General features: G+C 42.7%; 1 protein-coding gene across 2 annotated transcripts in view; it reads right to left on the bottom strand.

The window, feature by feature from the left end:
• UBASH3B (ubiquitin associated and SH3 domain containing B) overlaps positions 1-14,761 on the bottom strand; it is a 138,934-nt gene that overhangs the window by 106,085 nt on the left and 18,088 nt on the right. The window contains exon 1 of one of the 2 annotated variants that reach the window (XM_074321919.2): positions 611-717. The exons of the other annotated variant lie outside the window; for it this stretch is intronic. Within the exon in view, the coding sequence (XP_074178020.2) occupies positions 611-702 (92 nt within the window). The 5' untranslated portion in view covers positions 703-717. Of the gene's footprint in view, positions 1-610; positions 718-14,761 lie in introns of those variants that run through there. 2 annotated transcript variants of the gene reach the window in all.

Genomic DNA, 14,761 nt, shown 5'->3' with positions numbered 1-14,761 from the left:
TGTGGGAAGCTTTGATTGTGCCCTTGAAACCAAGAGGCTGGCCCTGCCCAAAGCACAAGGCACTGACACAAAATGGTCATCATGACCTCTTGTTTGTGCTGTGGGACTCAGAAAAATCACCAGCTCCACACTTACCCAGAGCATAAGGCAAATCAAGGCAGACTTTATCATTTATACAATAACATACAGTTTGACATTTTGCAATATTCCTGCAAGTGGTAGGTGGCTACTGTAGAAACTACTGATGAACTAGTGTCTTTGAAAACTCAATAAAAATACTTTTTACAAAGTAAAGACGTAAAACTTTAAATTGACTAAGGACCTAGTGAGAGTCCAGCAGCGCTCTAGGAGAAGAAAGACGGGCACTTTCCATAACTGCGCTCTGCACAAGGGAAGGGGACTCAGCTGCTCTTTCTTCACTCCCAGGCCTGTGTTGAAAGCAGCCGAGGTATCAAAGGCCAGTTTCCTCTAGTTTGCACCCAAGGAAGTGAGAGAAACGCTGCTTGGCTGCAGAAGATTTTGTGCAATAGATTTTGTGACTTTATCCTACAAAAACCAGCTTCAAATATTTGTATGAAATTTAGGAGGGGAGAAAAGAAATAAGAATCACCTTATGAAAGTTCCTTCCTGCTCCTTGATGATGTTAACAGAATTCTCTGCAGGGAAGGTCCAGCACAAGCAGAGGTCAGAACACATAGCCATGTGGTTTCATTTTTCCAGTGATGAACCTCTCAAGAGAAACACTCCATTTTGGAAAGAGAAGCAGACATATCCGGACAAGTTAACTGTGACCTCTAATCCTGAGTTCCTTTTCATTTGCTGGAAATAAGCATGGTCCAGGGAGAAAAATGCTGTGGTGGAAGGATCCAGAAGACCCAGGATTTGGTTCTGGCTTTACCACTTTTTTCTTTTATGACTGTGAACAAATCATTTAAACACTCAGACCCAATTATCACTATTTCCTCTCAGCTCTGAGAATCTATGTTAGGTAGTACATTATCAAGAGCAAGATGGCACGTCTGAACAACTCTCAGGGCATCACACCCTAAAGGAGCTGCAATTCGCACGTTGAGCCTAGCACATCACCCTCGGCCACCATTCCTTACAATTAAGGCATAAATATGTGCAATAAGGTGCCGAGGATGAGTTTTGGAGGGAAGGACGGCTTCATGTGGCTCTCACTGGCTCTCCTGAGCATGTATTTAAACTTTAACAGCTGCTGAGCCATATACGTAATATCCCAGTGGATTAGGAGCCGATCTTGGCCAGGGATGCTCGGGACAGTGGCAGTCTGACTGTCATGACCACATCCGTGGCTGCCTTACCTGACTGGCTTAAACCATGGCTGAGCTGATATGTCACAGTGGCTTCTTGATTCACCTGACTTCTTTCCACTGACCTTCAGATAGACTAACACAATTAAACCACACAGCCTTCGAAACCTTGAGAATGTAATTCGACTTCCTGGCACTTAAGAAAATAATCAGATACAAAGTAAGCTCATAATAACAGCTACTGTTTACGAAGAGCTAACTGTGTGTAAGGCACTGTGCTAACTACTTTGTCTGTATTATTCTATATAATCCAGACAGTGCTTTGAAATGGGTGCTGTTATCTCCATCTTGCAAAAGATACAATTTAGGCTTTTAATCTCACTCTGCTATTTAGGACACAGAAATTTATGTGTGAGAATGTTCATCGCAACAAAATGACCCAGATTTTCAGAAATAGGAAATTGATTAAATGGTATATTCCTCTAATGGCATACTAGAAATGCATGAGAAATCATGTTAGAATAATTAATGACATAGAAAAATGTGCACAAGAAATTCCAATTCTAAGTAATAATCCCAACTTTGTTTAATTTATATATTATTATATATAATATATGTAAAATGGTATTTGCTTGGTCTTCTTTGTATTCTTTCTACATTTTCCAAAATTTACACAATAGCATATATTATTTTTTTAATTGTGGGGCTTAAATTTTTCATATTTATTGCACCTCACATCCCTGGAGATATAGAAAAATAGGAAATAGCTTCATTTGACTTAGAAAACAACAGGGCTCACTCAGAGAATGTGGTTGATTTGTCTGCGATCAGTTGGCAGATGAGAGTGGACATGGGGGCAAAAGGGGATTAAAGGGACAGGAGGAAGTCAGTGCCTGACCCTGCTATTCCAGTAAAGCATTTGTGACAGGACAGGGAGAAGAGACAGTACATTCTAGTCTCTATTCTCCCCTTTATTTTATTCTCTATTCATGTGCCCAGGTGGCCTTTCCTCCAAGGTAATGCTGTCTCCCTGCACATCACAGGCAAGAGCTTTACTCACCTTGCACAGATCCAGTCCCCAAATATGTTTTAACCTTTAAGATTGTCCTAGCATCATTTCAACCTTTCTTATAAATTCTATGGCTGCACAGCATCTCGGTTCCACTAGGAGGAACGCCACTGTCAGCTCCGAGCCCAGGAGGCAAGCAGGACACTGGGCTTCTTCACAGAACTGAATGCGAGTCTTGCTGTTTCCACACTAGGTCAGGTGTTCCCTGTTTTCTTACATACTCTTCCTTCATGGGCATTTGTCCCTGACTTGACACAACTCATCCTGATGGAGAAAAAGTCTGCTCCTTCCGGATCCACACTGGCCTTGTCTGCTGAGCACTAAAGCAGCCCCAAATGCTGTGTTCCCCAAAGAACCCCAAACAACTTAAGGCTAAAGCTTGGGTCAACTTCCCCAAAGGGCTTTCTGAGTGGCCTGGGATGAAACCTGCTCCTCATTTGTCTTTATTTTTCATGAGCAGAGAAAGGAGATGGACCTGCTGGTCCTTCAAACTGTTGTACTACTGTGTTTCCCCGAAAATAAGACCTAACCGGAAAATAAGCCCTAGAATGATTTTTCAAGAAGACATCCCCTGAACATAAGTCCTAATGCATCTTTTGGGGCAAAAATTAATACAAGACCCGGTCTTATTTTCGGGGAAACACAGTAGAGAGAGCACTGTCTTAGGTGGTGCGGCAGGCCTGGCTTCAGTGCCGCCTTCACTTCTGCCTGACCTTATGCAACTCACTCAGCCTCTCAGAGCCTTTGTTTCTTCATCCATTACTGGTGGTGAGAGTATCTGTTCTGCCATCACCTTAACAGGGCTGCTGTGAAGCTCAAGTAAGACAATAAAACCAGAAATACTTTGTAAACTGTAATGTGCTATAACAATGAGGGGGCGCCATTACTATGGGGTGTGTCTGGTTATGTAACACTTTACATTTTAATAAGGCCATTTCTGTGTATAAACTGAAGTACTCACATGAGGAAACATTCAGAGGGAAACACACCCCAGGTAAGAAGAGTAGGGACTAGACAAAAATAGATGCATTAATGAATTCTACAATATTTGGCAAGCTCTTCTCTAGACAGTAGGATCAGGCTGAAGAAGGAGACAGTCAAGGTTCTTGCTCTCAGGAAACGCATTCTAGTAGGAGAGTAGGCAGAGAATGAGCAAGCAAACACACAAACGAAAAACAGGGTAAGCTGTCTTTTCACTGTGGGCCCAAGATGGCTTTCGCCTTCTCCATTTTCCTGTTGTGAGGCTGCGGGAATGTTGTCTGCAAACTCGGTGTTAATTCAAGAAGATTCAGAATTGGTGAAAGAAAGAAGTTGCCTTCCCCCTGACAGGACAAGATACACAGTTTCAGACCTGAAGATGTGTTGATTATTTACACTTTTGGCCCAGTGACACAACGTGATGAAATGTTGCTGAACTAGAAAAGTTGAGAGATCCAGACAAATGACTTTTCCAATTACATGAGGATTTCTGGCCTCTGCTTGGAATCAATATCAAAAATCTTAAAAAATGAATTCAAGCTTGCATCACTTTGAGTTCCTCTCTATTTTTCCAAATGCAGGAAACCGAACCAAATGCCGTCAGTTCTAAAATTATTCATACCTCATCCTTCACAATGTCACCTCCTCCAGGAAGCCTCCCAGTAGCTAGTGAGCTTAATATCCCCTTTTCTGCAGTTCAAGCATCTGTGAGTAACTGTCACAATGTCCATCATTCCTGACTTATTGGTTAGTCCCTCAGAGAGGACAAGCATGCCCAGGCCAGGACTATGCTTTATTTGACCTTGAATCCCCACCTAGTCTCATGGAGGACACACAGTAGGTACTCAATAAGTGCTTATTCATGAGATCACTTCTCATTGGTTAATCTTGTATCTATAGCCAATTTAATAGATGGGATGAATATGAACACAGACTCTAAGACACACTTTTGCAAGTTGGTTTAGCAAGACAAATGCCCACCTTAGCTTATTCTTCAGTGACTTTCTCATTTATCTTGTAAGGACTTATGCTTCATCTGATGTCTTACAAGAGTTCCTGGTCGGGTGAGGTTTTGCTCCAACTGAAATCTACATCCAAAATTGATAGTTTCCTCTTGCTCTAACTATCAATTTATAAGAACTACCAGAAAAAGATATTCCATGACATCCTGGAGCTTCCAGCAGCATAACTCAGACTATGGAAAACTATAAACATATGACCTAGTTTCATCAACAAACATACTACAAATGGATGGATTTTCAGAGTGTAATGCTGAGCGAAATAAGTCAGACAGAAAAAGCAGAGAACCATGTGATTTCACTAATATGTGGTATATAAACCAAAAACAACAAAAGAACAAGACAAACAAATGAGAAACAGAAACTCATAGACACAGACAATAGTTTAGTGGTTACCAGAGGGTAAGGGGGGTGGGGGATGGGGGGTGGGAGATGAGGGTAAGGGGGATCAAATATATGGTGATGGAAGGAGAACTGACTCTGGGTGCTGAACACACAATGGGATTTATAGATGATGTAATACAGAATTGTACACCTGAAATCTATGTAATTTTACTAACAATTGTCACCCCAATAAATTTAAAAAAGAAAAAAAAAAGAAATAAAGGATTGAGTTAGATGGTAAAATAAATAAATGAATGAATGAATGAATGAATGAATGAATAAATAAATAAATGAATAAATAAATAAGAGAAGGGAGGGAAGGGAAGGCAGCCACATTAAGAGACCTATCAGTCAATTCAAGTATGGACTTTATTTGAATCCAGGTTCACACACACACACAAAAAATTTTTTTAATTATAAGACAATTGAGAATATGTGATTACTGAATAGATATTGATATTACATAATTATTTCTTTTTCATGTGTGATAATTGATTCTGTGGTTATATTTTAATGAGTTGTAATCTTTTACAGATACATATGGAAATATTTACAGATGAAATGATATGATGTCTAGGAATTAATTCCAAATAATCTGGAGGGGGGGGGAGAAGCAGGTAGGGAAGTACATGGTATACAGTGAAATAAAATCAGGCAGGAATTACTTGATACGTTGTTTCATTATACTGTTCTTACTGCCTGTGTATGAGTTTGAAAAATTCCATTAATCAGTAGTTTACAAAATGTCCGATCACTACAGGGTGACTCGGGTTGCTTCTATAGAGCAGGCTTACCCATGCCAGCACAATGCTCGGTGCTCTAGTCCCCCTTGGAGAGCAGGGCAGGCTGCAGGCAGCCCAGAGCTGGCTTATCCCGATCTAGCCCTGCCAGAGAGAGTGTGGGAGCACCGATCACTGGTGTCCTGATTCACATCTTCCTCAGAGAAGCTCCTGGTTAAATAGAGGCTCTGGGAAACAATGCAAGGGGAAATAAGTATTTCTGAACTTCTCATATGGAAAAATAAAAGCTCAGGAAAGACAGACTGGAATGAATATGAGATTTGGAGTCAGAAGTTTTGAGTTCACTCCTTGCTCAAAAACTGGGAGAAGTAAACTTCTCAGAGCCTTGATGTTCTCAGCTAAAAAAATGGGAATATTCCTAACATCCATATCAAAGAACTGTTGTGAGGATAAGATGAGATCTCACATGGGAAGGTGAGAAGTAGCATCGTACAGTGGATCAGACTTGGGTCTGAACAGTGGCTCTGTTGTACCATACACATAAATAAATGAAAACTATTGTAATTAATTATTTAAGGAAAAGCAATTTGTTCCAGGCCTCAAAGTGAGTCAGCAGAGTACAACTCAAGTGGAGAATCTGCACTCAGCTGCCCTCCCCACTAGCCCTTTGAGCTTCTCCAGTGGCTCTCATACAGGCAGCTGATTCACAACGGGTCACTTTTTTGACAGTGTAGGGAAGACAGAGAGGAGGAGATGGGCCAATCTTGTTCTGGCAGCTGGGCCACCCCAGATGGCAGTGATGAATCAGGCTTGCTGCTGCCATGCTCAGCACACATGGAGGATGCCCTGACCAAGCCACTCTTGTGTGATGGGCAGATGACGGTCTCTTTGTGCCCCTTCCTTGTGCACTCAGTAACCTCACAGGCTTCTTCTTCCAGCCTCCAAGCAGAAGCACAGTTTTCCCCAACCCTGCAGGAATCCAGCTAACAAGAGGGACATGCATGTCTGTGTGCGTGCATAAGGATGCATAAAACCTACGCCTATCACTTCAGTGGAGCAGTGTGCTATCCCAGTGCCACAGTGGAAGGACAGGTAACAGGCCACCCAGGCAATGGGTGACCAGACCCCATATCCCCAGGCCCAGCTCTATTTAGAGCTGCGCTTATCCATGTTCCCAAGAACCTCCCTGGCATGTGACTTCAGAGTGGAGTGTTGGGTCTGACTTATCCAGAACCTATATTCTGAAACTCATCATTATCTTTCTGAGTCCAAAAACAAAGCACAAGGGATACAGGAAGGCAAAAACTCCATTTCCTTTGTGAGCAACTGTTTGTGTTTGATTAAGGAGTTGGGCTGGGAAAAGTGTAAAAGGGCCACAGCTAGGGATGTGTATTATAGAGAAAATTAAATTTATTGGTGGATTTTTTTTTTCCTTTAAGGAGGGTGCAGCTCACAGTGGCCCATGCAAGGATCGAACCGGCAACCTTGGTGCTACCAGCACCACGCTCTAACCAGCCACCCCTGGATTTTTTTTTTTTTTTAATCTACAATGTCTGATTTTGCTGTAAGGCTCCTACAGTTTTGGATAAAAAAACAAGGGGAATGTGTGGTTCATTCCATTATGCTTTTAAATAACTATTATAATGAACAATTCTCTAATCACTATGAATGAGGAAGGGTTAAATAAAAATACAGAGATGTAAATGAAAGCATTTCTAGCGAAACTTCATTTTTTATGGAGCAGCACCTACTCAAACTTTTATTTTACTAAATAAAAAAAGAACTTTGACATCTTATTTCAGGTGTTGAATAGCCTTGGGTCTTGCTCTGCATAATAATACATTTTCCCAGGACAAGCTGTTCACAGCGTTTGTCCCTTAACTAATCATTTGTAACTTATCACAAAGAAAAGGTTAACTTGCCTTGTAAACATCCCCCAGTCTGCTTCAGTTGTGGGGAAAAAAGCACTCTAATTCTCCTTTCAAATCAGTTATATGTGGAGAAGGGGACAAGTGTTTGCTTAGAAATGAGCGGGCCTGTGTTTGAGCCCTAACCAGTGAGTAGCTGTTACTATGAGCCAGGCATTTTTTTCACATGCTGGGCCTCCATTTCCTCATCTGACAAATAAGGGATTGTTGGTTTGGATGTCATTCCCAGCTCATTTAATTTTCACAATAAAGCATAAAGGCTAGCAGGTATTTGAAAACTGAAGATCAAAATTCTATAGATCAGAGGTCAGCAAACTACAGGCCATGGCCAAATCTGCCTGCTGCTTACCTTTGTACAACCGGCAAGCTAAGAATGGTTTTTACAATTTTAAATGGTTAAAAAAATTCAAAAGAAGAATATTGTGTGTCAGGTGAAAATTACATGAAATTCAAACTTCAGTGTCCATAAATAAACTGGTATTGGCACACAGCCCCTCATTTGTTTCAATATTGTCTGTCTGCTTTTGTCCTGCAACGAAAAGTTAAGTAGTTGCCACAGAGACCATGTGGCCTGCAAAACCTAAAATATTTACTCTCTGGCTCTTTACAAAGTTTGCCAGTGCACACTATAACTCAGTATGTCTCCAACTTTAATTTACATACTGATCACCCAGGGAGCTTATTAAAATGTTAACTCTAATTTACTAGGCTGGGGTGGGGCTGAGATCCTGCATTTCTAACAAGCTCCTGGGTGGTGCAGTGCCAAAGCTGCTGGTCTGGGGACAACATCTGAGAGGCGACTCTGACAAATCTGGTTAGTCCGTGAACTTGCTCAGCACCCTTCAGTGCCTGTCCAGAGCCTTTAGACTCTTTAGTATGATATGATTCTTGCTAGTCTCTCCAGGTCCATTGTTCATCACACTTCTCACACACGCCTGGAAACACATCGCATGTGCACACATGTGCCCTCCTTTCCCTGATGTACTGAGCTTTCTCGTCCATGTTTCTACGACTACACTGACCTCTTTGCCTATAACATCCCCTCCTCACCCCAGCCTTTAACCCTGAACATGTGCAACTGTCCAACTTCTTGTTCTTCATGCTTTAGCTCATGTGGTACCTCCTGTGAAAGGAGCCTTCCTGGATTCCCTGAGGCTGGGCTAAGTTGCCCTTTAATGAGGTCCCTTAGTACCTCATGCCCATCTGCACAGCTTGAATCACATGGCCTAAGACACTGACAACCTTAATGCAGAGGTCGTCTTGTTTATGCCTACATGCCCACTAACCAAGCGTAGTCCTTGGTTCACGGCAGGGGTAGAACACATGTTTTTCGGAATAGGACAAATTAATTGCCCAGGATCACTCAGCAAATCAAGAGCAAACCTGGGACTGAAGCCCACACCTTCTGAATCCTTCTAACTGAGGGAGGAGTTAGTTCTATAGCATTGCAAACAGAGACATTCAGGCTGTGCTCTGAATCTGTTGGAGTGTTTAGGAACAGCGGCCCTTTCTCATGGAATACAGAGAACTTTTGAGCCCAGAAAGCAGCTCCTGTAAACATACCTTTTGGCCTCAATGCAGCAGGTCCTGGCCATGTGCTAGTAGGACCAGCACAGACAGCAGTGGATGAGTCATCCTGGGACTGATACCCCCCTGGAAAGTGCTGATAAGTGGTTAATGGAAGGACTGGGAAAGAGACACAGCCTCCACCAACTTCTCTCCCTGAGGCTTCAGGCATTTCCCTTCTCATTTCTCATGGTTTCTATTTCCTTATTGGTCACCTGGACCCAGAGGAATGTGGGTAAGCCAGATAAACCGAGGCTGAGTACAGCCACAATAGAAAAAAGAGCAGCGGGCATGATCCCCTTTGCCAGCCCAGCTAGTTGAGAGGGCTGGGGCAGGATGCAGTGGGGTGGGTGGGAGGGGAGTGTGTGCAGGGAGCCGTGACCTACCCTGAAATATTCCCCCACATGCTCAGTATGGTGTCTTCCCCAGCCCTCTTCCACCTGACCTAAAATTCCTATCATTAAATTTACCGAGGAATTCTTTCCAGAAGGTCACCGATGGTTGCTATGGACTGAACTGAACTGTGTCCCTCCAAAATTCGTATGTTGAAGCCCTACCCCCCACGTGATGGTATTTGGAGATGGGAACTTTGGGAGGTAGTGAGGTTTACATAAGTCATGAGGTTAGGGCATAGATCTGATAGTATTAATGTCCTTATAAGAAGAGATACCAGAAAACGAGAGAGAGAGAGAGAGAGAGAGAGAGAGAGAGAGAGAGAGAGAGAGACCATCTGTAAACCAGGGAGAGGGCCCTCACCAGAATGCTAACCCTACCAGACATTGATCTTGGACTTCCAGCTTCCAGAACTGTGGGGAAAAAAATTTCTGTTGTTCAAGACCCCCAGCCTTAGCTGCCTTTTTCCACAGCTCAATTTCAATTTCCTCTGATGAACTTTAATTGTTAAGCTCATGAAGGCAGGGACAAGTCTGGTTTTGATTGCCATTGTCTCCCTAGCACCTAGCACAAGGCTTATTAATAATAAATGTTAATAAAGGAATGAATGAATGAACTGAGTGTTTGCTATGTACTAGGCACCATGCACAGTGCTGGGGAAATAGAAAAGAGTAAGTCATTATCACTCTAAAGGGATTGATGTAAACCAACTATGATGATATGATATGAAAAAAATGGGATGTGGTACAGCCAGTGTACTTGGAAGTACACACACACACACACACACACACACACACACAATCTGCTTCAAGATGGGAGTGGATAGAGGTGGGTGGAGGAGTGAGAAATGGGTGATACATTCTGAGAGATTTTCTCAAAGGATAGTGTATTTGAAAAGGATACATGTGATTTCACCTAGGAGAAAAGTGCACTCAGGAAGAAGACATTTGTTGATTCGTTAATTCATTAATAAATTTGAGCAAGACCCCGAGGTGTTGAAAATGTAGTAATTTGCATGGTCAAAGATAGCTGAGTGCCACAGAGGATATGGCACAGGAGGGGAAGGTGGAGAAGAAGGGGATAAAAAGACTGAGATTACCTCCTGGTTAACTGATACCTGGAACCACACAGAAGGGACCCAAAGGGAAAGAAGACATTTCAATAGCAGAAAAATGTTGGACTGTAGAGATCTTCAAACTTTAAAATAAAATCTTCAAAGGTCTGTTAGGGTGAGGTAGAAAGCCAAAGACTCTAAAAGCCAGACTAATTCAGGATGTTGGTACAGTCACTTACCAGTTGAATAAATCCTTTAATTGATCTGCCTCACTTTTCACATTTTCTCAGGATTGATAAAGAGTAAATTAACACACAGTAGCTTCACAACAAATGGAAGGTCTTACTAGCTGCCTGTCTCTATTTAATTAAGAAGCTCCGAACACCCTGCAGTTCCAAGACCTTCCTTTGGTAACATGGAGGAAACACAGCTCCCTTTTCAGCATGCCTATCTCCTTGTTTGGTGATTATCTGCCGCTTCCCTACCTGTCCCCTTCCCTGTTTGTGTCTGAGGCCCATAGATCTGCGCAGTCCTTGGCTCTCCAGAGGTGCTCCTTGAAACTTTGGAGAGCTCAGTTGCACAAATGGACAAAGTAGATGTAAATTGGCTTAGCCAAAGCCGCAGGACACATCAGCAGTGGAGCTTATTCTAGACCTTTGACTTCACAGTCCATTGATTTCTGAGACCACATGGCCTCAGACCAAACAGAACAAAGACTCTGATCTCATCCAATGACAGACGCATTCCTCTCCAAATCCCCACCAAATGGAAACTGCCAGCCAACACGGAGCATCCCATGTCACCTTCTTCTCTCTCAGAAGCAGCATCCACACTTGCACATGGAGAAGCAGACACAACACTCGAAACAACTCTTAAAACACTTTCCTGCAATGTAGTCTATAAACACAGGAAACAGCAGCTGGCTAGGCTGCCAGCAGAGTTTATTTGCCAGTCAGGGTGCTGAGCTCTGTGTGTCAGTTCAAAGCTGTGATCCAGGAACGAAAATAAACCAGTAAAGCAGAAACTGAGGCAACCTGACTATAGGTCTTATGAAAAGGTCTTTGGATTCAGAAAAATGAGGGTTAAAAATCCAGCTTTGCCACTTATTTATGACGTATGTTCAATAACTTTGGGAGCCTCCATTTCCTCATTTTTAAATGGGTCCATTAATAATAACTGCATAGGTTTTCAGTGAATAGTAAGTGACATAATGTTTGTAAGATGCTCAGGCTAGTGACTGGCACATAAAAGATGACTGAAATGGTATTTACCATCATGATCCTTGGCATTTACCTAAAGGAGTTGAAAACTTAAGTCCACACAAAAAGCTGCACAGAGATGTTTATAGCAGCTTTTTTTTTTTTTTTGACAAAAACTAGAAACAACCAAGTTGTCCTTTACTAGGTAAATGGACAAATAAACTGTGGAACATCCAGAGAATGGGATATGATTCAGTGCTAAAAAAAAAATTAACTATCAAACCATGAAGACATGGAGATATCTTCAGTGCTTATCACTCAGTGAAAGAAGCCAATCTGAAAAGACTGCCACATACTGTATGATCCCAACTATATGACATTCTGGAAAAGATAAAACTACGGAGACAGAAAAGATCAGTGGTTGCAATAAGCTGTGGGGGAAGGATGAACAGGCAGAGCCCGGAGGCTGGTTAAGGCAGTTAAAATAGTGCAGATACTATAATAATGGATACATGTCATTCACTATACATTCGTCCAAACCCATAAAATGTGCAACACCAAGAGTGAAGCCTAAGGTAAACTGCAGGCTTCGGGGGTCAATATAGGTTCATCAGTTGTAACAAATGTCCAGCTCTGGAGCAGGATGTTGACAATGGGGAGACTATGCATGAGTAGGGGCAGGGGTGAGTGGGGCATGTCTATACCTTCCCCGCAATTTTGCTATGAACCAAAACTGCTCTAAAAGATAAAGTCTTTAAAAAAAAAGATACTGACCGTCAACACCTTTGAGAACTGCATGTAAGTTTACTTGACAATAGCCAGGTCTTTGGAGGAACTTAGGGCCCCCAAATGGATTCCATAGCAATATTTACATCTCTCTGTTGCTGGGCACATACTAGCAGCGTGTGATACACTTATTTGATCGTTTCTTTGTCTTCTTTATTAGACTGGGAGAACCAAGGAGGCAGAGGCTATTCTTTATTCGCATTTGCTTCTTTTGATCCTAACAGGGTGCAGACGCAATAAATGTGTGTTGAGGGAGAGAAAAAAACCTATTAGCAGGAAAGTAGTGGAAGGGGGCGAAAGCAACATCGTGAACCCTTGACATACAGCTCTAAAATGATACTCCAGTATCTGGCAGGAGTCCAGCAGTAAGCTGAGAAAAGCTGAAGAAACATGATAGTACTTCCTCCTTCATCATGATCTTTTTCTTTTAAAGAAAAAACTCCCTCTATAGAAAAAGCAATTCCAGAGCAAAGAGAACCAAATAAGGAAATCACCTTGGATTCCTTAGCAAAAGGTGTTGCGATATATATTCTCTCCATCCATCAGAAATTGCAGTGACAACAGAAAGAACATCAGCCCTTTTGGAATTTTCTATAGTAAGGAGATAAAGGCTGACTTAAAGCTATTCCTCTCCCTGCTGAAAACTTCAGCCTCCTAAGTGTATTATAAACGTGAATTCCCTTTCTCCCAGCTGAACAATTCTTTTTCTTCCTTCTTAGGGTGACTGCTCTGCCCTGGCTCACTATCTCCTTCATTCCAGCTTGGTCAGTGCTATTTCTCTGGGCCTCTATCCACTCCCTCTGTCCCAAAATGCTGGTCACAACTCATGATCACTTGCCCAAAACACAGCCAACGGCTGGTACACATCAATGAGTGCTTGCCCAACAAGTGAATGAATGCTCAAGGCTCAACCCTTCTGAGCCCCTTGCTCACTCCGTCAGTTCTACTCTACACATCCCTTCAGCTCTTGTGTGTGGATATTGATTCCTAACCAGCCTTTCTGGAGCCACTCCAAAAGACGATGCCTGGGAATCAGATGTTCAGAGAATCCTAGAGACTTGGCGCCAAGACACTTTAAAGACAGCAGTTGTGGAGGGAAGGACCACACACCTTGCTGTGGGATTCCTCCAAAGCCCTTCCAATATCTTATCTGCTCAGTACCTTCGGGAGTCAACGAGGTGTCTCCAGGGTCTGTGCATGCTCCTGGTTCTGTCACTGTTTATTGTACTATTTAATCGCTCTGTGTACATTTCACTTCTGTAAGCTTCATTTTTTCTTGCATCTTCTAAATAGGGGAAATTATCCGTGTTACTGCCAGAACTGTGAAGAGAATCACACATGTGAAAGCACCTACCCAGACGCTAACTCATAAAGGAACCCTTCAAATGCCATATCCTTCCCTGCAGACTTCAGGTCCCAAACTGGCCCAGCCTAACTCCCCTGGGACTTCAGATATATTTTCCACTCCAACCCAGAACTCTTGAGTCCTTCTGTGGAGGCTGATAAGGAAACTCAGTTATATTCAGTCATAACCAGAGGAAGAAAACACTACCTCAGGAGGCAGAGCATACCATAGCTGGGCCGCCAGTTTCCAAAAGTCATTTTTCCTGGTGAACTGTAATGTGTACGCCCAGCAATTAAAACAACCCACTGAAGTCCACAAAACAAGCACCCTCTTTGCACATGACAGGCTTCCAGGTATTAGAGGAGAGATACCTTCCCTCCCTCTCCCATTATATTGAAGTTATCTGCTCGAATCTATCTTCCCCAAGAGCTTGGGAGCTCCTTGTGGTCAGAGACTGGATCTCATCGTATTTGTACCTCGAGCACTTAGTACAAATCCCGGGTGCCTGGCACAAAGGCATTTCTCAGTAAAATTTGGTTGAACTAACAGGATTTTCTTTCTGTCCTGTCTGCACAGCTTCCTTATCCCTTCAGGTCCTCTTCAGGTTAAACATAGCTAGCCTCACACGACCTGTTTCCCAGGTCAACTCAGAAAAACAGTAGTAGCTAGTTTCCCAGGCTGCATAAAATGGGAAGGAGAAATTAAAAAAAAGAAAAAAGAAATCAAATGAGATTTTGCCCCTTATCTTCTACATCTTTCAGTGCCAGCTGTCTAGCAAACAGTAACATTCTTCGTTTACTCAAGGTCCCCTGAGAGTCATTTCATTTGAAGGTCTTCACCAGTCACGCCCGATACAGGCCATCTTCCTAAAGTGCTGTTCCTGTTGTCCAGACACTCTTCCTCTGCCGGCCCACCTCCCCACCGCAGTGTTGGCAGCCGCAGGCCATAACAAGACAACCACTCTTGCCACCTTTCTGCCAAGTCTTGATGGATGAAGTGCCACCTGGAGACCTGTGGTGCCTGAAG

Source organism: Rhinolophus sinicus, chromosome 9 (assembly GCF_057876585.1).
Source record: "Rhinolophus sinicus isolate RSI-liver-muscle chromosome 9, RSI-T2T, whole genome shotgun sequence".
Lineage (NCBI taxonomy): Eukaryota > Metazoa > Chordata > Mammalia > Chiroptera > Rhinolophidae > Rhinolophus > Rhinolophus sinicus.
The sequence above is the reverse complement of the archived record's forward strand: the minus strand, read 5'-3'. Positions and strand labels throughout refer to the sequence as shown.